Here is a 26,053-nt window from a genome sequence, read left to right as displayed (position 1 = left end):
ATGATTTAGTTGAGTTTCATAGAGGAAGGGCATATGACTGGTAAGTTTAGGAATTGTATTGTCAACCAAGTAATTTCCAATACCGTATTCTTTTCACTACACTTACGGTACAGGAAACAAATATTGACATTTTGGAATGCAATATCATGATTGAGTTTTCTAGAGAAGTAGAAGAAGGACCATTTATTTGTAATTAGAGTGACAAGAAGTTGCAAGAATTATATTTGATACTTTGTATGCATTCTCGAATTTAACCCACACAATTCTCCACATATTATGTTCATACAATTTTTAAAATATTTTCTAAGTAAAAAGGCTAGATTAAGTTTTAGGGAACCTGGCTTTCACTAGTTTGTTATGTGCCATTATCTGAAATTTATAGATTGTTGTTTTTCAACTATAAAAATTATTTTGGTGATAATGACCTTCAGTGTTTTTCAAGTTTAATGTTAAGGCCATGACTGAATTTTTCTTGAAGTTTATTTTTTTAAACTTTTTATAGATTATATATATAAAATTTCATATAATAATGTCATATTTTAATCTTATATATTAAAATGTTTAATGGATGATTAATGTAGTGACTCAAAGACTTATTCACTACAGTTAGGGATAGTGAGACTCAGAAAATTTTAAGTTTACAAGATACTTGAACCCAAATCTTCAGCTGATAAAGAGTACTAGTAAATAAAATTGACAAGAGTAGAGGAGAACAGAAAAAAAGTACCTAATAATAGAGTATTGTCAGTAAATGTTATTCAACTATAAGGAGGTAAAAAAAATGTGACCAGTTTAATACTTTTGGTAATGTGATTGAAATTATAGTATATATAATTATACTATATAAGTTTCTGTATGATACAATTTTTTTTCATAATTCTTTATCTTTTTTAAGACTCCATTAGAAAGTGTTCCAGGTAACCTGTCTCCTATTAAGGATCCTGATAGACTTCTTCAGGATGTTGATATCAATCGCCTTCGTGCTGTTGTTTTTCGGGATGTGGTAAGCTATTTCCAGGAAAAAAAAAATCTTCCTTTGTCATTTTGTGTAAAATAATTAAATTTAAAAAGAAAGTTGCATTTTAGACCTGAATATCCTGGTGCCAATGATTAATGGCTAATAATACACTTCTGATTATAAAAATGTTGACCCTTAGTTTTCTCTGAAAGCTTATTGATATTTTACTTTTTTTTTTTTTTTAAATTGAGGTTACATTGACTTACAGTATGGCACATGATTTAGGAGAAACGTTCATACCTCTTTGGATCTGTTACCTCACCACACCCACCACCAAAATATCCATTGTCTTCCAACATACACCATGAGCCTTCCCCTCATTTTTCTCCCTATCTAGTATCTTCAATTCTGCAGTCATATTTCCGGAATTTCTTTTGCTTTAGTTGTATATGTTCCTTTTTTTCTCTCTATATTCCACATATAAGTGAAATCATCCTATATTTATCTTTCTCCTTCTGACATACTTTACTTAGCATAACTCCCTCCAGTTTCATCCATGTCATCACAAATGGCAAGATTCCATTTGATTTTACAAATTGAGATATAGTCCACAGTGAATACACACACACACACCCATCCACCCACTCCCCCCACCACATCTTTATCTACTCAATACTGTCTTTGGGTACTTAGGTTTTTTACATAACATAGCTAGTATAAATAAACCTATAATTAACATAGGAGTGCACGTATCCCTTCAGTTAGAATTTTTGTGTTCTTTGGGCAAATAGCAAGGAGTGGAATTGCTGGGTCATATGGTATATTTATTTTTAATATTTTGAGGAAACTCCATATTGTTTTCCATAAGGGTTCAACTAATCTACATTTCCACCAAAGTGAATGAGGGTTCCCACACACTCATCAACATTTATCATTTCTGGTTTCTTTAATATGGGCCATTGATCCTGGAGTGAGATGACACCTCATTGTGATTTTTATTTGTATTTCTCCGATGATAAGTAATGTGAAACATTTTTTCATGCGCCTTTGGTCATCTGCATGTCTTCTTTGGAGAAGCTCTCCTGCTTATTTCTTGATTGGGTTCTTTTCTTTTTTTGTTGAGTTCTATGCATTTTTCGTCTCTTGTCAGAAGTGTGATATGCAAATATTTTCTCTCATTTCATAAGTTGTCTTTTCATTTTGATAGTTTCTCTGTTAAAAAGCCTTTTAGTTTAATGTAGTCCCTTTTATCTTTTAAAGTGATTTTAAAGTGTTTATCTTAAAGTGATGTGAAATTTTGGAATAATTGATATGTGTATTAAGGAAAGAGATAACCTTGAGTAATTATAATTCACTTAATCTTGTATCACCTACTCTTCTCTTTTAATATATTTGCTCTACCTCTAGGGACTAAATATTTTGTTACTATAAATTTTCCTTGTATTGATAAAAGGAGTTCATCCATTAAGATGCTACTGACACTTATTTTAGAGGAATTTTTTTTTAAAGAAAGAATATGCATTGTAAAAAAAATCAATGGGAATTTAAGTTAGAAAAGAAATTTTATAAATTTTGAGAATATAGCATAAGTAGGCAGTCTCATGGAACCCTCCGATCACATGGTCACTTAAGGTAAGTAAAATCAAGACTTCCACAAATTGCATAGAAATATATATATTGATTCACAGCAAATTCAATATTGACAATACTCAGTACCTTAATATAGTTAATATTTACCAATCACTTTGGCTTCTATTTTTCTTATTTTAATTAATGATTTAAGAAGCATAAGAAAAATTACGTTTAAATTTATATTTAACAATAAATGGATGAGTACTTTGCACTAAATATATTTAAGTTATTCAGCATAACATTGCATGGTAGGAATATATGATAGAAAAACTAGTCATTCTTCTTAATACATATCGATTATCATATATAACTAGGAAAACTGCAAACACTCCAATAGAAAAATAGACAATAGACATAAAATATGAAAGATAAAATCCATGATAAAAAGTCTGTGTAACTAGCAGTCAAGCAAAAGCAAATTAAAACAATTGATGTATTTTTGACAAAACAGAAAATATATACCGCATTGCTACCTTTGATTGTCTCTGAATTAACAGTTTTTATTTTTTCTTTTGTCCTTTTATACCTTTTTTGTATTTTCAGTTTTCTTAAATGAACCAATATTGCATTTATAATAATAAAGGGATTTTAAAAGGAAGAAAATGCATGATAGTACAAAAAAACATGATCTGTGAATATTACCATAATCTGTACTCTCATAACTATTTAGAAATGGAAATTATTCTACAAATTTTGTTGTGTAGAGAGTATTTTTCAGAATGAATGAATAATGAAAACATGGAGCATATCTTCATCTCCAAAAGGCACACTCAGGCCTTATATCAAATATAGAAGGGGTTTATGCTGAATGGGACATTGTGTGTAAATTATTTGTAAATTCTAAAACAGGTTATTATTATAATATTTTTCTTAGTTTCTTAATTTTTTTAATAGTTGATTTACCCAACATTTGTTGCTTAGTTTTTTTCTAAAAGTGAAGCAATAAGTTATTCCCAAGTATACCTGCCATACATGATGAAGGTACTAATAATTTGTCTTAATTGAATTTATACTGTTCTATTAGGCACTTAGTATATATTATTCTAAGCTTCTGATTAGGAATTAAGAAAAGTTAAGACTCAGAAATATGAAGATCACACAACTAGTATGAGGTAATGTCAAAATCTTAAGTTAGATCTTTCTAATCATTCTTTTTTCATTGCCGTATTATGTAAATATTTTTTGCCTCTACAAACTACCTGTGCCCATATTTATTTATTTCATAAATTCTGAGACAGACTTTTCCCCCATTTTTAAATTGCTGGCATTTATAAGTGGTTTACAGTCGTTAATGTTCATGTGTCAATTACAGATACTATGCGAAGAATTATTCTTGATTTGAAATTTTATGAACCAGTAGTCATTTTCAGTGGCTTTAATTTCTAAATGAGATTAATTTTTAGATAGAAAATAGGTTTTTAAGGAAAAATATAGGTACATTCATATAAATGTATAATATGGAATAAATGTGTACAAACTCATAGATATACAAAAAGATATGCATATACATAGGCATGTATATGTATATTTACGGTCCAAATCATTAAGTGATAGACTGTATTGTCAAAAACTGTTATTTTCCTTTATCCCTCCATAGATTTTCTCATTTGTTTTACTTTTCAAATACATCATTTTCTTAGTAAGACCACCCCCCCCAACACACACACAGGCTTTTAAATTTAGACATTAAAGAATTTCAATGGTTTTCAAAAACTTCTAAGTTTTGCTGGCACTGAACACAGTACTTCCTAGTTGTGTTGGCAAAGAGAAAATATGATAAATTTTAAAAACTTCTTGTTCTCATTTGTTTTCTATAACTAAAATTGCTGATTTAAATTACATGACTGTTTTGATGTCACAGAGCTTTCCATGTGGTCAGAAAAAAATGTAGCATAAAAAAAAAATCCTTGTTTTCAGTGTTACCAAGTAAACCAATTTTGAAAGGAAATTCATTGTGCTTTTCTGTTTCCCGAGAGCCTAGATTATACTAGGTCACCTGTATCCAAAATTATATAAGTAGAAGTAATTTTATTCTTTAAAAATTGAATTGGAAACTTTTCTAGTATCCTGGTTAAAGCATTAAAATTGTTAATGGATTTCAAAGTTAATTATGTTACTAATCGAAAATTGAATAGTGGAGAGGCCTATCTCTTAAGCAGATGGGAGAAACATAATAGAGTTCATGTCTTCACAATAATAAAATACTAGGCAAGTCAATTAATTTGTATAAAAATTTAGTCACTCTCCAGATGCTTTGATTCTATGTACACTGTGCTTTGTTTTCAAAGACAGAACTGGGAATAAGCAGCACAGTCAGTTTAGAGATCTGGATTTGAAAAGGCAACTATTTCATGCCATACATAAGGAAGAATTTAGCTTAACGGGGCCAGCTATTCACAGTATTAGGTGCAGTTCTGAATCTTTGTGGTTGATATTCATTCATTCCACAGATATTTGTTGAGTACTTGCTAACTGAGTTTCCAGTGGTGAAAATAAAAGTTGTTGTGACATTATGGTTTAGCACAGCTTGAAATGTGCTTGAATTTATTCTTGCTCAGTAACTTGTTAATTTAATTGCACTTCATTTTCCATTGTATTAACTGTTTAAATGTTTGATTTTGTTTCATCCATACATATGTGTTCTATTAACATTTTATCCAAAATGTGTACATTTCAAATACTTCATAAGAAACTGTATCTCTAGAAAAGCTCTCTGTTTCCCAGAGTAAGGAATATTAAATTCATAATATTTTAGAACAAATTTAATTGTTCTAAATTATTTTCTCTATTAGCTGTACTAATTCTGTTTCATAGTATTAAATCATCAGTATTTCTCATTTGCTTGCTTTTCTGACAAATACTCATAAATCGTAAATCTTATTTACATCGTACCTAAATGAAATAATAAATATAAAGTGCTTGTTAATAGAGGTACTAGAGTTTAATGCATATTTGTTTTCCTTGTGTATTTCATAGCATTTTTCATCTGCTCTGTATGGGCCACACTAATTATTTGCAGTTTTGGTTTGAAATATCATTTCTATTTGGCTTTTAAACTGAATTGTGTTTGTTTCTTCAGATGTAGTCGATTTGAAGTGGTTTTAGTGGCCATATACTTTTGACTTCTTAGTAGTATTTGTCTATATTATTTAAGTTTTTTGTATGGAGCTTTCAAGATTACATGAAACTCTATATTTTTGGAAGTTATTTGTTATAAAGGTTACCTTCCCTGTTAGGCTGCAATATGCTTATTAAAACTGTTCTCTGATTTTTAAAACTATTCTTTATCTTAATTTGCCTGATTTTACCAACCTTGTTACTGTTTTTTGGGGAAATTCCATTTTGTCACTGAGCTTTTGAAATTAGGAATTTCAAATATTGGCAGTGGTGTAAAAGTCATTTTTCCAGAGCAGAATAATACTGCTGTTAGCTCTTTTTTATCTGTTTTGCAGTTAAAGATTGCATTAACTTTTTTTTTAAGCTGCCATATTCTACTTCCATATTCTGCTTGCATTGTGTTTATATAAAATTCATGTTTTATGTTCCCCTGTTATATATAACTCCCATGTGCTTTACTCAGTTTCCTGCTCAGGTATTTGTATATTAGAATAACATATTTGTTCCAGTCATAACTTTTTTACTATTTTATTCAGTTGTAACATTAGAAACTCTTAACGTTTTAAATTTAGACATTAAATTATTCATTTTCACCTTGTGCCATTTTTATATTTTATCAATATATAGACGTAATTATGGAAATAGTGATAATGGTAAAGAAGACAAAGAATAAAATTTTATAGTATATTCAACAAAATTTCAACATTCTTGTTATTTGACATTACATTTCAACCTATAGTTCAGATGTTCCTTGAATTTTATATTTATATTTAAAATGATAGTTATTAAATAACTGTATATACTTAGCAAGTTTTAAGTGTCATATTTTGCCTCCATAAGTAAAATGAATGCTGTTATAGGAATGGTTTCTTATACTCTCAGAACTTATACTTTAAAATTTTTCGGTGTCAAACTGCCTTTTCATTTTACACAGGACGATAGCAAACAGGCACAGTTCTTAGCTCTGGCTGTTGTTTACTTCATTTCGGTTCTGATGGTTTCCAAGTATCGTGACATATTAGAACCCCAACGAGAAACTGCAAGAACTGGAAGCCAGCCGGGTAGAAACATCAGACAAGAAATAAATTCGCCAACCAGTACAGGTACTTAATATTTTTTATTTAAGTATTTAGCATTCATTTCCTTTCTATTTCACTTTCACACCCCCATTTAAACAGGTCCCATTCATAATCACTTTATATCTTTATAAATTGGTGATAAATGTCAATTTAGTTTTCTTTAATTCTATAAAATCTATGGCTATTTCAGTAATATTTGCTATACTCATGTAATTTGATGTGTCTCATTTATTGGTTCATTTATCAATACAAATCATTTATACTATTTCTTAATATATAGATAATTCACATATTTTAAGTGTGTTGCATTTTTTGTAATTTTTTTTTTAGATAACATTGGTTTTACAACACTACATGACTTAGTGGTGTAGATCATATTTCTTCAAATGTATATTACTATGTTGTGCTTACCACCAAAACAACCACAGCCTTATTGCTTTTTAATATTTTTTAAAAAGTTTTAACATTTTTTAACTTTTAAAATAATTAAAGTAGAAGGTCTTTATAGAGTGGGTGAAGACCAAAAATAAGCCCAAATACAAATCTTTATAATCAAGTTCAAAGAAAATCTCTTTCTCCTTCTTTCCTGCCTGCCTGCCTGCCTCCCTCCCTCACACTTCATTCCCTACCTTTTTTCTTCCCTCCCTCCCTCTTCCCTTCCTTCGTTTTTTCTTTCTTTATTGTTATTTCAGCATCTAAATATTCCCTCAAAGATCATAGAAAGCAAACATACATTCTAGGCTTTACAACAAACTTGCTTTAAAATCAAAGACTTGTAGAAAGTTAGCATTATAGATAACATGAATCATTTTGAGTCATGTTCTTTTTCATCTACAGAAGATGTTCTTGTTGTAGATGTTCTTGCATTAATAAGCTTTGTCCACTCTGCTTAAAAAGAATAAACACATTTCCTGACAACTTATATTTTAATATAGTGGAGTGCATTCTGTCAGTTGCATTTCCTGCCAGGTGTTTGTATCAAGGTTATTTGTTGCTAGTCCTGTGGATATTTCATATACCACAGGATTTGCAGTTGAAATGACCTTTCCGAAATACAAGCAAATGATGTATCAAAGAAATTAATATTTAAAAAAGTAAATAGAAATTAGTGGTCAAATCTCTGCATCTGTTTTCCATAAGCATATCATATTTCATTTACTTTTTATTGTTCTTACATAACTATGGATTATGCTATAATACTTTGCTGTTGCTTGCTACATTTCCTATTAACACATAAATCTGGTGTTATTTAATTATTGTATGATTTTACTTTTGACTTTGTTCTGCCTGCCATTCCAGTTTGTCTTTTGACCATATAAAACACTAAGACTTTATTTATCTTAATCAGTGTTTTCTTCATTTAATGCATACATGTTTGTCATATGTGTTTAAAATGAGTATTATAGTGAACCTTCCAGTTCTGATTTTCTTCTGTGTTTTTATGTCTTTGTGTATGTTGTTAAAATTGCTACCCTTAACCAAGTATATCTATTTCCTTTCTCTTAATATATAATGTCTTTCTTCAGAGATGCAATCTTTATTGCTATTACTGTTTGCATGTTGCAGTAATATATATTTGTCATGGATCTTCAGTGGATCATGTTGCAGATTGTTACATGCTGGCTCAAATCTGATTCCATGATTTTCTCCACAGTTGTGGTCATACCATCTATCCCTCATCCAAGTTTGAACCATGGATTCCTTGCCAAGTTAATTCCTGAGCAGAGCTTTGCCCACTCATTTTACAAAGGTAATATTGACCTTATCTCCTGACCTGTTTGGATATTTTTATTTCAACAATTGTTATACAATATCCATAATGTAATAGTCTATAACAAGTATACACCTCAGGTTTCATGGAGATATACATTGTATAAATACCTGGCTGTTGAGAGCAAAATATAACCCTTATGTTTGTTATATACGTCTTTAAATATCTTCTGCCAATTAAGGCTCCCTAATAATATGTATAATAATATGCACAGTGGTGACATTCACTGGAGATTGCAGCAGTCATACCTTGGTAGTGGAGCTAAACTAGTCCTGAGATGAAGGCTACTCAAGACTCTCAAAAAAAAATTAATAAATAGCCTTGAATGCATGAAACTTACTTATAAGTTACTTAGCTTTCTGTCAGAACAAAATTCCTTCTCTCCATAAAAGAATAAACGTATTCAGCAAAAATTAATTATTAATAAAAATTATTAGTTATGCAAAGAAGTAGAAATATGTGAAGCATTAGAAAGAGGAAAAAGGTCAATCAGTAGAAACAGAATCATAAAGGACAGAGATGATGGAATTATCAGACAAGAACATTAAAACAGCTATTGTAAGTATGTTCAAGTTGTTTTTATATTTAGAAGAAAAAAATTAACGTGATGAGGAAAATGGAAAATTTTAAAAGAATAAGCTGGGCGTTTTAGAGATGAAAAATAAATTAGCTAAAGTGATGTCTCTGGGTAAGAATAACATGTTATTAAGTACCTGCAGAACAAAGTATCACAGCATGCAGATTTCTCTAATTGTCATTTCCTCCCCACCCATCACTGATTTTCCTGTGTACACATACTGCATAACTTATGGGACAGTGACTATAATGGATTTTACTTCTGGTGTTAGGTTATGTTGCACTGCACAATTGCTTTTAAGAAAAAGTGGTTATTTAGGTAACTGCTGTAATCACCCAGGCCCTGCGAAGACAGAGGGTTTTTTCTGACTGGTTCAAAACAGAAATAAGAGGGTTCAAAGTCGAAGCGGCATATGACATGAAGGAGGTTCCTCATTGCTGATACAGAATTGATCATGAGACAGAGACCTGAGATCATCTTGTAGATGAAAACTGTATGTGGGTTACAGCTAGGAAGAAAGTGGGGGACTTTAGTCTACAATAGCAGATAACTGAATTTTGCCAGTAACTGCAGTGTGTCTGGATCTGGCTTTTAAACTGTACCAAAGAGTATTGTATTAGTGTTTTATCGCTGCTATAACACGTTATTACAGACTTACTGACCTAAAACAGGACAAACCTATTCTACAGTTCCACAGATTAGCTTTCCCTAGGTAAAATCAAGACTCATCAAGTTTGTTTTCCTTTCAATATGTGCTCAAGGAAAACATTTCTTGCCTTTTCTCACTTTTGGAGGCTACTCGTACTCTTTGGATTATGGTCATTTTACTCCCATCTCTGAAAATAGAAACAGTGCATTTAGGTTATTCTTCTGTAGTCACATCTGAGCACTGCTTGGAAAAAGTTATTACTTGAAAGGGTTCATGAGCCCAAATGAACATTACAGAATAATCTCTTCTTCACATTTAAAGTTCTTTTACATCTAATGCCCCCGCTACCATGTAAAAGATTATCAGGAAAAAAGGACAGATTGGAGAAGTTATTGAGATGAACTAGATAAACCATTTGGAGACTTTTGCTTTCTAGGTAAATGCTGTTGCTAATTACTAATGTTAGTGGCACTGGAGATCAAAGAGGCAAATGAATTAGAAACATATGTTAGAGGTAAAATTGATAGGATGTGCTAACACATTAAATATGGGGCAAGAGGTATATGAAGTTTCCGAAGTTAATACTCAGCTATCTGATCCAAAGCATTGGAGGATAAAATGGTCATTTATCAAAGTGAACAAGAATGGAGGTAAATAGGGTTGAAGAGAATTACTAAATACACTAATTTTGAGATGTTGGCAGAAATTGTCTAAGTTGAAAAACTGAATACAGCAAGAACATTATGGGTGACAGCCTTACAAATTTCTTAATCCTCACAGAATACTTGATGTAGACTTTTTTTTTTTCAACTGCAGTACCTGCAATTCTGAAAGTTTAACAAATTTGTCCAAGGTAGCATTGTGGAGCCAGTATTGGATAATAATAAAAGCTGTAGAGCAGTATTGGGATTTTAATAAATTTGATTAAATTCCCATGATTGTTCCATTATAACATTACATTCAGAAAGGATGGAAAAATACACAAAATAGCTTAAGTGCTAAAAGTATAACGGAAGGGTGGGGATATTAGGATAGGAGATACTGGTCTGCAAATTGAAGAGGCCAGAGATATAATCTATTACTGTATTCATGTATAGCTATAGTGTATAGCTATAATGTGTGTACTGTCATTATGCTCATTTTATATAACCAAAAGTGAAGCTGAAAAAAAATGAATTATTCAGTATTACAAAGCTAATATGTGATAAATAAGACTTGCTTGAAAATCAGTCATAATTTCAAAACCTGAACTTTTAACCACACACAATGTACAAATTGTGGTTTAACTAATTTATGTTTAACAGAGCTTTACCATATTTGAAAAAGTGAATAATTACTCAATACAATTTGTAGTCTTGTATTAACAAGGACCTGTATGTTCCTTTCATGTTATTTCATATTTAGATAGTTTGGGAAATGTCAATTTGAATAATTTAATAAGTAAGACATATTGAATCACTTTACAAATCACTACAAAATAAGATTTTGGGGGGAGGAGTATGATAAATGAGGTGACTATGTAGATATCATGTCACTTGTTGAGCTTAACCCCATATTTATCCTGAAATATATTAGATGAACCCTTTAGGTTCAATGAAAAACAGTGAGAAAAAGAGGCATCTGGCATCCAACTGCCTGTTTCTCACATTAAGATCACTCAGGCTAGTAAATTTTTCTGTACTGTCATTGCCTATTGCTATAGAAACTGATGAGAACTATTGAAAAGTTACAAGTCTCGTGTCATTGCTATAACCTGCACAGATGCAATTGTTTATACTCTGCTGTTCATGCTTAACTTCCTATTGAAATCGTTAGGGTTAAATCCTCAAAGTACATTAGTGTTATGAAGAAACCTTCCGGAAGCCTAAGATATCTAAGGTGAAGTTTATACTATCAACTGAGAGCAAGTACATAAAAGATGTTAATGCATAATGGGAAATTAGTGTAGGTATTTTTCATGACTAATATCTTTTGTAATAGTATTTATGATTACAAAATTTACCATTGGTGTTTTTCTTTCGTTGCTATGTAACGTGATCATAAAGTATGCTTCACAAAGATTATTTATTTGAATGTAATTCTTATTGTACTCTCAAAATTACCCCCCATTTGAATAAGGGAAGATTTCTTTTGAAATCATTCTTTCATCTGGTGTAATAAAAGTAAAATTAAGCAGCTTTTCTCCCTTGCTCACCTCTGACTATATAGGTATCTCTCTTTTCCTTTCTTTTTCTTAATAAACCTGTCTTTTTAAAATATAAAATAAAAAAGTAAAATTAAGATTTTTATATATTGCATTAATACTTTGAAAAGCCACTGAAATTATTCTAGAATTTAATTTTAATGAACTTTTAATTGTGCCTGATAATTGAGAGGTGAATATTTATACTAGAGTTACAAGTATCTAGCTAATGAGATATAGATTTTGATTGTCCATTGAGAGTCAGTTGAGCAGAAAAGTGAAAAAGTATACATAGTTCAATGAGATAATCTTTTTATATGGTAGCTTGTAGGACACCAAATCAAAGATTTCACTTGCTTAGAAACTATGCCAGCAAGATTCTATTACAGACTAGTATAACTTGAAGTTTGTGTTTTTCATGTGATTCAATATAAAACACACCATAAAGATACTGAGATTCCATATTAGGGTAAAGCTAAAAATCTGGTCCAAATGTATAAATTAGCTAAATTCGGATTAAGTGATTAACTTGACTCTCTATTTATGTGCCTTTTAATAATTCAGTTCTGTAAGAAAAGCTAACCCATGCTAGTAACCATCACATAGCTTTTTTGTTGTTGTTAGAGTTCTTATTTTGTTTCTTTGTTTATTCTCTGTCATAGAAATGCCAATACTGAGATTTAATTCTTTCCTGATATTTCTGCCATAGCTATTTTCTTTCCCAAAATAATATGATCTCTAGAGGCATACGTGCATTAAAATAAATTAGATACTATCTCTAACAGTGGAAAGAACTGCTTTTGCCATTTTATCTTCTCATTTCCTATCCCTAGGTTATTTCGTCAAGTTTCAAAGTTTCAATTGTTATCTCAGTTTGAGTGATCCCAAAATATGTGGCTATAAATGTCTTGAAGTATAGATATTAAGGTATGATAGATTCTGTAGACTCTACTGATTAAAATTTTAATTATTTTCCTAAAATATTATGTTTTCCTTTTATTTCCTCTTAAGTTTGTGGTATATCATTATTTTTTTTTATCTTAAGCTAGATATTCGAGAAGCATCTTGATTTATTCCCTTTCATTTTACTCCTAATGCTATTATTTCTAATGAGAGTCTTCTCACATGTCTTCTTTTACAAGGTTTTATAAAAGAAAAATATTTAAAGTAATCCTTTACCTAATTACCTCTTTGCTTCTTTTGTGTTTTGCCAGTAATGTTATTGAAATTATCTGTCTTTTCAAAACTTTCAGGCAGCTATTTTAAGTTTTTATCTTGGGAACAACAAAGAAGTCTATCCTATTTTTATTTTGGCCCAATGTTTTTTTATGCTGTTTTATAGTCTTTTCTTTTTTCAAGTCTCACATCTTTTTTTTCCCCAAAATTTATTCATTTATATATATATTACATCACTATTCATTTTAAAACAACGCTTGCTTTTTTTTTTTCCTCAGGTGTGGTCCCCATAGAATTTCCACCACCAATTCACTCATGCACCATCACCACAGTCCCCTGTGTCCCTTCCTCCCTCCCTCTGATCTCTCTCCCTCCTCCTCCCCTGCAGAATGTCTCTGGTTTATAATTGTCTATATGTTTTTATTTTGTTTTGTTGTGTTTTGTATTATTACTGTTCTTTCCCCTGATGTATTATTTGGTACCCCTATATTCCTCCTATAAGTGAAACCTTCCAATATTTTTCTTTTTCCTTCTGACCTATTTCACTATGCATAATTCTAGCTCCATTCATGTTGCTGCAAATGGCATTAGTTTATCTTTTTTGATTGCTGAATTCCTGCAAAACTAAAGATACAATTATGAGGAAAACTATACTACTGGATTCTGAAAAATATATGGGAAGATTAATACATAGTTGTTACTCATCTCTAAATTAATTTATGGATGTAATATAATTTGAATCAATAAAAGGAGACATAAAAGAAATAAAATGTATTTTCTTTTGTTCAAAATCTTCACAAAATTATTCTGATAAAATTAATAAATCCACATCCTCAGTAAATTTGAATGTCATGAATTAATCTATGTTCAAGACATAAACAACTGTTTAGTCAAGTCCAAGAATTGAGCCCTGAATCTGAATAAATGCTTTCACATTGCCTTTAATTCTTTAGCTAATGTGTATAAAACTTTGAACAAGTCATGAACCTACCCAACAATAGTGTCATCAAAACAACATCTCTCTTTGTTTTCATAGATATTTAACCAAAGATTTTGTGAGCTGTCTTGCTGAAATCAAGATAATCTATTCCCAACTGGAGCAGTCTCCTGATTCCTTGTCCTTATTAATAAACTTTCAAAACAAAGAAATAAAGAAATAGATAGTAACAGTAACAAAACTAAGGACAGTTTTATGAAACTTACAGATGTTTGGCATGATGGATATATTGATTGGTTATTGATAGCTTAACCAATGTACACATGTATCAAAATTATTCAAATTGTATACTTTATATATTTGTATTTTTGGTACTTATTTAGTAAAGCTATAAATTCTAATAAGAACTTAGAGATAATAATTTTGAATAGATCCTAGAAATATGTTTGATCTGCCCTTCTTGGTTTATAATGGATAAATCTAACATAGAAAATAATACAAGTAACTAATGTCTATTAACTACCTGCCTTATACAGGAGCTGCATATAATTTTCTTTGACGTGAGTCCTTAAGTTAAGAACTATTACCACTATTTGTACTTGGATTAGAGAAATTTCTTAAGCCTATCATTTAGAATCTGATAACATTTTGTCATATGGAGAACATTATATTAACATTTTAATTTGATAGCAATTTAACATTTTAAAGATTTTTTTTCTTTATTTTTTAATTGGTAATATATGTGTATTTCATACCTATATACATGGTTTTTTGATTCAGTTTTAAGAAACAGACATATTTTCACAAAACATGAAAATAAGTATTCTAAAATAACAGTAAAGGCACAAGTAGGCTAAATTAGTGAGAAGCATTACTAAAGTACTGTTCTCACCCAATCATTTGATAGTTTTTGCACTTGATTCTTTAAAATTGTATGTATTTATGTATGTAATTCTAAAATATATTTTCAAATTGTTAAAAAAAATAACCATTAGTTATTGAGATGCCAAAAAAATGACTTCATTTCTTTAAGAAAAATATTAGGAAAGTATTGCAAGAGTTTCTCTTGCATGATTGGTAACTAACAATGAAAGGCTAAAACAGGAACTTCATATAATTATCTTTAAGTTGCTATGGGAAATTGTTGTAGACACTATTTTCCATGCTTTTAAAGTCCTCAGTTTTGAAATGTCAGCTAATTTATGAAAGAGACAGGGCTCTCTTGATGCTTACTGAACAATCTGGATGATATGTTTTAACTGATTTGTATTGTTATCCAATCCAATTAGCATTTTTTCCTGAATGTTTTATTTTCTTTGCTGTATTATGTGAGAATATTTCATTAATAATATTGGGTTGTCACTTCTGAAGCTTTTTGTTTAAACCAGTTTCTTTTATTACAGAAACACCTGCTGCATTTCCGGACACTATAAAGGAAAAAGAAACACCAACTCCTGGTGAAGAAATTCAAATAGAAAGTTCCATTCCTCATACAGATTCAGGAATTGGAGAGGAGCAAGTGGCTAGTATCCTGAATGGGGCAGAGTTAGAGACTAGTGCAGGTCCTGATGCCATGAGTGAACTGTTATCCACACTGTCATCAGAAGTGAAAAAATCACAGGAAAGCTTAACTGAACATCCCAATGAAATGTTGAAATCTGCACCATCCATATCTAGCATTAGTCAAACCAAAGGCATAAATGTAAAGGAAATATTGAAAAGTCTTGTAGCTGCCCCTGTTGAAATTGCAGAGTGCGGCCCCGAACCTATCCCATACCCAGATCCAGCATTGAAGAGAGAAGCGCAAGCGATTCTTCCTATGCAGTTTCATTCCTTTGACAGGTAGGTGCTGAACTTATTATTCATAGTGCTCTATACAAAGAAGGAATATTAGTCTGTTAATTTAAAAATATTGAGATGTTCTTGAAAAATTATATTTATTAATGAAGATTCCTACTATGAAGAATATCAAAGTGACAGTCCACCTGATTTATTTCATTGTAAGGCATTGTAATAATGCATTTCAAAAAAGGGGTTTCAATATGATATGGAAGATAACACATTGAATTGGAAATAGAGAAACCCAGATTCTGATTATAATCCATATAAAGTGACAATAGTACATAAGGAACTCATTTTATTTTTTGGACTTAATTCTTTCATGAATAAAATGGGAGAGGGGTAAGCAAAATCTCTCTAAGGTCTAGTCTGCTTCTGAAATTCCATTATGATATTGTAAATTTTAATAATTATTGATGTTTAAAAAGCTTTCTTTAATTAATAAAATTAAAATTAAAATTTTAAATGAGGGCCTCCCTGGTGGCACAGACACTCGAGTGCCACACTGTGAAGCTGTCTACAGCCTCTGCAGCGCGGGTTCGATCCTGGCCAGCCGGCGAGAATCCCACGAGGTGCAGCAGACCTCTCCTGTCTCACCCGCTGCTCCCTTCAGCAGTGTATTTTGTCAGTCTGCCTGTTCTGTTTCCCACTCTATCTCTGGTGATCCTCTCACCCTCCCGCACATCCAGCCTGTACCCTGGTCCTTGTATAAACAAATAAATCTTTAAAAAAAAAGGAATTTTAAATGAAAGTATATGGTGCATGGGTGAACTGGTGAAGGAAATGCTATGGGGACTATACCTGAGGGGGTGGGAAGCAAACATTGTTTAAAAATGAATAATGATGTAAAATATATATAAATAAATGAAAGAAAAAAGAAAGTATATGAAAACAATTTCAAAATTTTATGTGTAATCTGCTTCCTTATAGATTTTCAGAATTGATGTAAAAAATATAGTTTGTGGCATGTATTTGAAAGTAAATATAGCTAAAAAAGATTTTAGGTTTCTCAGTTATTTGTCTCAAGGCCATATAGCCACATTCAAATGTTAAATCATACAGGGAATTTTGAGTTGAAAACAATTATTTCTGGTCCTATATACATGTCATAAAAACAATTCGTCACAGAAGCATAATACAACTTTTAGAAGTGTATTTACATGTCCTACTATTTAAAAACGTATAACATTAGAAAATATTTTAGTATACTCACCAATGACTAGCAGTGGTACTTTGACACTAGGATTGATACAAATCCCAGATATGTTTACATGTTAACGTATAAGCTAATGAATGTATTTGCTTTTCCTCTGAATTGAATCTTTACGGATGGTTAGGACACTTTACCTACAAAATATTTTTATGTATATGTGTGAGGTGATTGACAAATAATAGTTTTTTTGTTTGTTTTAGCAAGAAAATTTCAAGTTAGGAAATCAAATGTTTCTTAAATTGGAAAACCAAAAAGTACACAGTCAAGTGTAATACCTTGTTTTGTAGTTACTTTCTCTGAAATTTCCAAACTCCTTTCCTAAATTAAGGAAAACATTTTTTTAGTGTTTAGGGTTAGATGTGGGGTGTTTAAGTCCTTTCATTTAAGATAAATGATCTTTTTCTGTATGCAAAGATAATTTAAACTATGCCTGTAAATGTTTTAGCCAGTGTCCTACAGATATTCCTTTAGAATCTATTGTGAAAATCTGCTAGTCATTGAGTAGTTCATAAAGATGGATAAAAGTAACTTTGTCTTCTATGAACTTACAAAATAGTGCAAGAAGATAAAATGTTTGCAAATAATTTTCATAAAATAAAATGATTTTCAAAAAGTTTTAAAAACTTAAAAAAAGAAGATCCACAAAATATAGGATTTTTTAAAAATAATTTGTATTAATATTATCTTGGGATGTTCATTTGTGTCGTAAATTGAGTATTCCTTATGCCATTTCATATAGATGTCCTTTATTGCATCTGTTTGGTTTATGTTCCTAGATTACATATATACATGTGTTTATTAATGTGTATAATCATTTGCATGTAAGTATCTGTAATTTTATATATCTATAAATAAATGTTGCAGTACTTTAATTTAGGGTCATAAACATGTTGTGTTGCATTTAATTTTAAATTATATTTAAATTTTGTTAAAATACAAAAGATTATGCAGAATTATTAGAATTTGCATAGGAAAGCTAGTGAAATAAAGAGTAAGTAAAATACTTTAAATTTACTTTTAGAGCAATTTTTTCATCAAAACTTACAGCAATCACCTGAGTGCAAATAACTTAGCTATTCAGAATTCATTATGCTTTTGCAAATTCTGCTATAAAAAAAAAAAATAGGACTTTCCATTTGCTCCTGGTAGCATTTGTGTGAAATGCAGTGGGAGTGTAATCATTATTCTAAATTGTATAAGTAGAAATGAAATTGAGGCACACAAAGCATATTTCAATTCCTTTTTAGGAAAGGGCCTCTAGTTAGTTAATATATGCAGTAGCTCAAGTACTATCAAATGTAAATGATGAGGTGATATTGATGAAAGGAGGGGATTGAGGTCTCAGGGGGCGCTGATGACGGATTGAACAGAAGCGGCCTTGCAGTGCACGTAACTCAAGTCTGTCGTCTTCACTGCTCAAAGCCATAATGGGAGGTGGCAGTCTGAAATGAGTTGCCACGGCAAAGAGTATTATTTTTGAAATGCTTTCACACAAATCACTAGGCCCTGCATACAACTTAGTTTCATGCTTTAATGTCATCAGGAGGCACAAATTGGTGTGTCTAATTGTTTGCCACCTGCCAGCAAAATGAGCTGCCAGCCAGCCAGACGGGTTTGATTGTCTGTCAGCCATTCAATAGATTGAGAGTGACAACATCAAAAATTTAACTTCAAACTCTGTAGCTTTGAGCAGCCTTTCAGAGACATCATCCCCACAAGTGCTTCTGGACAACTGCATTTTTCAATTATATTTCCAATATATTGCCACCATTCACCTTATCTGTCTTAAGGTAGCTATAATTACATTATAAAGTATATAAACATATTTCTGAAGCACTAAAACCTGAAATCCAAGTTATGACATGTCTTTTAACATCAGATTGGATTCCTTGAAAATAGGATCCAAGATGACAGACTTTCCAAAGCAAAGACCTGAATACTACCATTTTCAAAAACAGAATTATCATGGGTCTTACTCAACCGATAATGTATTTTCCTTTTTTATCTTTAGTTGAAAAAATAGGTATAAACTCGGTCATTTCTTTGTAACTAAATCATACTTTCTAGTAATATTGTACAATTTCAGTGGAAATCATCTGGGGTCTTACTTTTGTTAACCAGTGTTTTATTGGTTCTCTTGAAAACAGTGTATCCTTTATATTTATTCAACACTGTAATTTTGGAAAGACTCCCTATAGCAACTGATAAAATTTGAGCTATGTTAACTTCTGTTTTACCTAGGGTGTTACTCTCCACTTAGGATGGAACATTTCCATGTTTAATTTGAAGCTTATAATGTAATTTTCATTAGGTAAATTGCAACATCAAATTTTAGAAACAGACTTATCTAAAATAAACTTGTTTAATACTAAGTATTTCATTGGATTTTATTATGAAATATTATTTACATATATGGAAAATGTTGATTTTTTATTGTTTCCTTTAATTATCATTTGTATATATTTAGGTATATGTCTTTGATTACACTAAGTAGCCTAATAAATGCATATCTGTGTTTTGTATAGCACTGAAAATGCTAGCGATCCTAAGTATTATTCTATAGTGACAGAGCATTATATGCATAGAGGGAATTGTTATGAAATTATAACCAATTGTTATGAAACTGTAACAGCTTTCTATTATTGTGAAGCAAAGAGACAGAAAAGCTTTAATAGCCTCATCATAGAATTCATAAATCAATACAGATTTCTCTAATAAGGGTACTTCTTTTGATAAGACTTCTTTAAGGATCTTTGGTTTATAAATATTTAACTGAACTATAAATTTTATGTATTAGCAACTAACATTTAGATTGAATTATTTTCTCTAAAACCACTATTAAGCTTTACCCTATGTTTTAAGCTAAAATTTTAATTTTGAATATCCACTTGCTTTTTTAATCTTTTGAGAATTTGGTCTATCTGTGATTTTGCTTAGTCTTAATCCCAGGATTCTTGAGATCCCCGTTAGAAAAAAAATACCAAAAAAAAAAAAAAGTATTTTTCTCCATACATTTTAATTCATACATGTTTTTTTTAAAAAATGTTTGAGATACCACAAAAAGCATCTAGTTGTGTTTCTTCTCTGACTAACATTGACATTACATGATTTGTATTTCATTACTTTTGATTTTACAAACCTGCTTAAATGGGAATAACTGGATTTGATATGTCCAGACAAATTAGTTTGTATATTTCCCCTCAACTTTAGAGTGCCTTGCTTCTAAGTGTTTTCTTCTCTGAAAAAGAAAATCTATGGAAACATTTTTTGTAAATAAATAGGACAGAAAAATTATAGAAAGCCTTTATATTTTTAAATCTGAACTACCACTTCAGGCTGGTTCTCTCTGATTTTTTAACATTAATATTTTTAATGTTATTTCTAAGAATAATAATTTAGGGTAAATAATATTTAGTAGTGCTGATGGGATCCTCTTACTTTGATTTCTTTAAATTCAGAATTAAGATTATGAAAAAATATAATTACTGAGAACTTCAATTTCTGGTCTTACAGTCTTGTATTTAAAAAAAAAAGTGGTATCATTACATTTCATTATAGGATGATCAAATTCATGTAATCAAAGTTGATTAAAAATTTTGCTAGCCATTAAAATTCAGAGTTTCTATGATTTCTACCCATTAAAATCGCAGGTTTTATTATACTCTGAGTGCCCAGGTTATAGTATTTTAAGTCAGTGGCCAGAAGATCCAACCTCCACTTGTTCTAAGTTTCCCAGTGTTGTTTCTTTTGTCTCTCCTACCTTAAACAGACATTCAATTGGCTGAAAAAGTATCTCTCTTAAATATCTTATAGGGCAGATTAATGAAATAATCTTATTTTTCTATACATATTTTTATTGTTACTCTAGATAATTTACAAGTTAAAGACTAATGAAACATGGAAATAGCATAGCATAGCAGTAACTGTGATTTCTTATGAGCTATGGTAAACTGTAAGGTCACCCTGAAATCAGTAATAAATTGTTTTTCTCAAAGTTTCATTTTTCTTTCAGCATCAGTGTTTAACATCTATAAATCTCATTATGGAAATAATGATAATCTGGAAATTAGGACAACTGACTTTTAATAATGGCTTTCTTTGTAATTAGTCATGTGATCTTTATCCTCTTGGTTCTCAGGGACTTTTTGTTTCCTACATACACATAATAATGCATTTTAAAAAGTTCCACAAAGGGCCTCCCCTGGTGGCGCAGTGGTTGAGCACTGGGCTGCAAAGCTGCCTATAGCTCTGCAGTGCCAGTTTGATCCCCGGCCTCTGGAGAGGGTCCCACATGGCACGCAGACCTCTCCTGCCACACCCGCTGCTCCCCTCAGCAGTGCACTTCGTCTCTCTGCTTGTTCTGTTCCCCGCTCTGGCTCTGGTGAATTCTCTCACCCTCCCGCACTTCTGACTGTACCCAGCGCTTGTATAAATAAATAAATAAATAAATAAATAAATAAATAAATAAATAAATAGTTCCACAAAGTTGCAGAATCCTATAACAAATCAAATGCACTGTACTTAGTTTTTTTTTTTTTTTTAAGTACAGATGGTTATTTTGAACTTGGTTAAAGCACCCAAATCCAGAAAAATATATGAGATGTTCATTCCCAAAGCTATTAACTATCTTTAGGGCCTTGCATCTCTCCAGTGAATTCCTTATTACTTCGTAACTGGCCTCATTATTTCCAAAAGGGTCATCCCACAAATTATTTTCCACATTTATGCTAGAGGCATTTTTCTTAAATGTAAAATTGATGAAGATTTTGAAATAATTTATTCAAACTATTAAGAATGAACTTAATAGTTTCAAATAGAATGTCCTCACCTTCACCGTAGACTTAAGGATCTATTTGCCAATACTTCAGCCTATGTTTTTAATATCTCTTTGCCTCACTAAATTTTACAACTGAACTCTTCTCCTCCTGGATAATTCTATTGGTCTTTTTATATTCATTTCACTCTCTCCTGAAAATGTACATACTCACACATGTTTGTTCCTGAAAGGCCTTTTGCATAACTCTGATCAGAGTAATTATTAAGTATGTTGCACAGCTGATTCATTTCTTATATTTTCTTCAAGTAGCTGTGAGGCATGAGTTACATCTCAGTTGTCATTGTATCCCCAGTCTTCTCACTGTAGTTATCCTTTCACCTATAAGTACTCCCTAAGGATTACAGCAAAGGGGGAGGGAACACAATGAAGAAAGGGATGCTTATAAGTACCACAAATATGAAACACACTTGCCTTAATGCATCACTAATTATATTTAAAAGCATATTCTTCAGATCTCACTTTATACTTAGGACAAATCTCGATGTATACAGATAAAGTACTATCCTTTTTGTGAAATTCATGAAACTAATAGAGACCCCCCCCAACTGTCCTTGCACTACTTCTTTTATTCATTTACACATACTTTGCTCATTCATCTACTTTTCTAGCTTAAATAGCATATAGGCTGAGAACTCCTAAATTTATGGCTCAGCTCAAATCTGTCACTTATACTAGAAACTAGAACTCATCTACCTAATTTCTTGTGCAGCATCCTGCCTGGATAAAAAAGTAACCTACCATATATTACAAAAAAAAAAAAAAAAAAAAAACTCCAATCATAGGTGCCCCTATCTTGGTTAATGGCAGCTCTGCCCTTTCTGTTTCTTAGGACAAAAATATGCACATTATACTCAGTAAAATAAGTCAGAGGGCAAAAAAATATTGGATGCTATCAGTTATAGGAGGAATATAGGGAAACTGAACAATGGGTTAAAAAAAAAGACAAAACTTGTAGGCAACTACAGAGCTGAGGCTTAAAGCAGGGGAAGGGAAGGAAAAGGGATCAAAAGAGGGGTGGGAAGAGCATAAGGGATCCTGGTGATGCTCCATGGGTGATGTGGTGGTGGGATATTTATGGGGACTACACCCGAGTGGAGAAATCAAATACTGTGCAAAAATAAACAATGTAAAAACAAATTAATAACAAGAAAAAAAATACATTTTTTCACACCTATATCCAGTATTCAAACCTGTTTGCTCTACCTTCTCAATGTAGTCCAGTGTTTGACCCATTTTTTTCAATAGTTTCACCTAGCATTTTGATCCAAGCATTCAAACCCAAATTATCTTTTTTGCTTGGATTGTTATAGTCACCTAGCCAGTCTCTTCCCATTGCTTTTCCAACTTTAAGTCTATCTTTAACATAACAACCAGAGTGATCCATTATAACCTAAGATCACATTCCTCCTCTGCTTTTTTAAAAATTCTGATCCCATTCTGAGAAAATGTTAAGGTTTTAAAATGGATTACAAGAATCTATGATCTGAGTCCCTAATACTTATCTCTTAAAACTGTCCATGTTGCACAGTCTTCTCAAGTCACACAACCTTCTTCCTTCTCCCTCTGCTTTTGATATTCTTCCATGAATGTCACCATACCATTCACTCACCCACCTCAGGGTTCCTTCAAACATCACCTTTTTAGTGAGTCTTCTTTTAACTGCTTGTTCTTGTGCCTGATTTTTCTCATAGCATTTACTACCTGATATTTTCTTTTATGTTACTATATTTTCTCTCTCCCTATTGGAATGTGAGTTCACTGAGGGCAGAAATTTTGATTGCTATATTTCAGAATACAGTCCTTCTTGCATCCTAGTGTTCAATAAATACTTGGATCACAATGTAAATCCCTTGCTTTGAGATAGGATGAATTCATTGATGGAAGCATTTGTAGTTTACCTGTACTATGTGCTGCTCATTATATTACAAAATATATAATTAATCAGTCAATGAAATTTTTTTGTTGAAGTACATTTAATTGATTTGCACTAGTTTGAGGATAAGCTTTGCATCCTTGGAGTATGTATGAATTTATAGATTATATGTTGTATAATTATCCACTTCTTTATTTTTTTCAGTCATTAATGGGACAGAAGTATGAAATTGTCTAGGAAAACATGGACATAATAATCTGAATACAGAAAATTGAAATTGTAATGTGTGTATAGTGTAGAGGGCTCTAGGTATCTGTCAACATGAATACCAGATATATGAGGAGTAGAATAGTTTAGATTAGTGACTTTACATTTTTTTTGCTATGTATTTGAAACACAGATAAAAGCAATATGTTCATCTTTGAAAAACATTTTTTTTTCAGAAAAATAAAGCATAATTTCCTTATGTTACTAGATGTTATTCTGTATTTCTTAGTTTCATTTTTAGCTTTACGATGAAGAAGTCTTAGAATTTGGCTGTCAAAGGTTTTCATGTTTTTTTTTAAATATGGAGAATATAATATAGATAAGATAGACGGTTTATGTGTATTTTGCCTAAGTCTCTGCATATATAAAATATTCTAAGTTAAGCGCATATTTTCCAAGGTTTTGACTGTAACCCACATATCATCTTTAGAAAGGTTTGTGAACTCCAAATTCTACATAAATTTTTGGCAAATACAATATAGTAGTCAGCAAACTACCATCTATTCTTAATGTCCATATCCTTTTTAGCGATAAAGTTGGACTCAAAAGGTAAAAAAAATATATACAGACAGGTGAAAGAAAGAAAATCAGCACTCACTACAGGATTAGAATTCATCTTAAACCATGTGGTTATCATTGCCCATCATTTCTTTTTTTGCAGAAGTGTTGTGGTGCCTGTTAAGAAACCACCTCCAGGTAGTTTAGCTGTAACCACTGTGGGAGCCACTGCTGCTGGAAGTGGGCTGCCAACAGGCAGTACCTCTAATATATTTGCTGCTACTGGAGCTACACCAAAAAGTATGATTAATACAACAGGTATTGTCCTTAAATATTTTTGTGATACCTCATCTTTTTCTTTCTGTTTTCTAATATCTTCATTTTTCTGCTTATTTGATCCTAAAAGTTAAGATACTTTGATCATTTCAGTTTATCTTAATCTTTAAAATGATTATACTTCTACCATTCAGAATTTATCTGTAGTTCTAGATTGTTTTTCTAGTTGTCACTTTAGAGGTCACTATTGGTTTCTGTTTTGGGTTTTCTCAAAACACAGTACTATTTATTTTCAGAGTAAAGTCAGATTATTGAAAGGTATTTGGCGAGCAAAACCAAAAGATAATTTGAACACTGAAGTTTTCTATGTAAACATCATTAAATTGTATCAAGAATATCAAGGTGTACTTAATATGCTAGTGACAGAAAATAGAGTAGTTATGTTTATTGGTTGAATCTTAATGTATATTTTTTGCTAAATCCTCTAAGGGAAGGCAAAGTTTCCCTAAGAACCTTGACAGTAAGCAAGAGCCTCAACTGGAGAAAAATAAAAAGTGCATGTGGAAAAGAACCATTGTTTAATATTGAATTAATGTATGTACTTGGATTAAAATTTTATCCACTCATTGTCCAACATTTCCTAATGATTCTAGGGACAGAAAAAATCCAAATCTCTACAAATTTTAAAAGGCTGCCTAAAATAATAATTTTTGTAAATTTCCAGAAATGTTCCTGTTGACTATTAGCTAAATAAATCCTTACCCAAATCTTTGTGATTCCATTTTAGGTATTTATACAACGCAAGATGATCCCTGACTTTTCTTCCCTGACTATAGTACCCTTCTCTTCTCCAAACTGTATAGAATTGAACTTTTCCATTTATTATCATTACTTAGATTCTTCCCATTTTTATTAATTTCATAGATCTTCTTTGTGCTTTCTGTATCTATCTTGTTTATCATACCACCTGAGTCTGATATATCATGAACAACACATTTATGGGGTTGTAGTAAGTAGAATGTACTATATTGAGCATATTTTATTAGCATATAAACATAATTGCATTGTATTAAAGGACATAACATCTTTGGTTTATGTTGTAAATAAATTTACCGATCTTATCAAAGAATATAAGGTTTTTCTATTCTTGTTTACAGTTCACAACCTTATTG

The 26,053-nt window shown here is 31.1% G+C and overlaps 1 protein-coding gene across 3 annotated transcripts in view; it reads left to right on the top strand.

The window, feature by feature from the left end:
• NBEA (neurobeachin) overlaps positions 1 to 26,053 on the top strand; it is a gene marked incomplete at both ends in the record, with an annotated part of 593,662 nt that overhangs the window by 183,386 nt on the left and 384,223 nt on the right. For all 3 annotated transcript variants that reach the window (XM_084235096.1, XM_084235095.1, XM_084235094.1), the window contains 5 exons: positions 896 to 1,003; positions 6,642 to 6,810; positions 8,441 to 8,536; positions 15,482 to 15,920; positions 24,769 to 24,923. In XM_084235096.1, coding sequence (XP_084091222.1) covers positions 896 to 1,003; positions 6,642 to 6,810; positions 8,441 to 8,536; positions 15,482 to 15,920; positions 24,769 to 24,923 — 967 coding nt within the window. The remainder of the gene's footprint in view (positions 1 to 895; positions 1,004 to 6,641; positions 6,811 to 8,440; positions 8,537 to 15,481; positions 15,921 to 24,768; positions 24,924 to 26,053) is intronic.

This window comes from Talpa europaea (genome assembly GCF_964194135.1).
Source record: "Talpa europaea genome assembly, chromosome: 6".
NCBI classification, from domain to species: domain Eukaryota; kingdom Metazoa; phylum Chordata; class Mammalia; order Eulipotyphla; family Talpidae; genus Talpa; species Talpa europaea.
The sequence above is the reverse complement of the archived record's forward strand: the minus strand, read 5'-3'. Positions and strand labels throughout refer to the sequence as shown.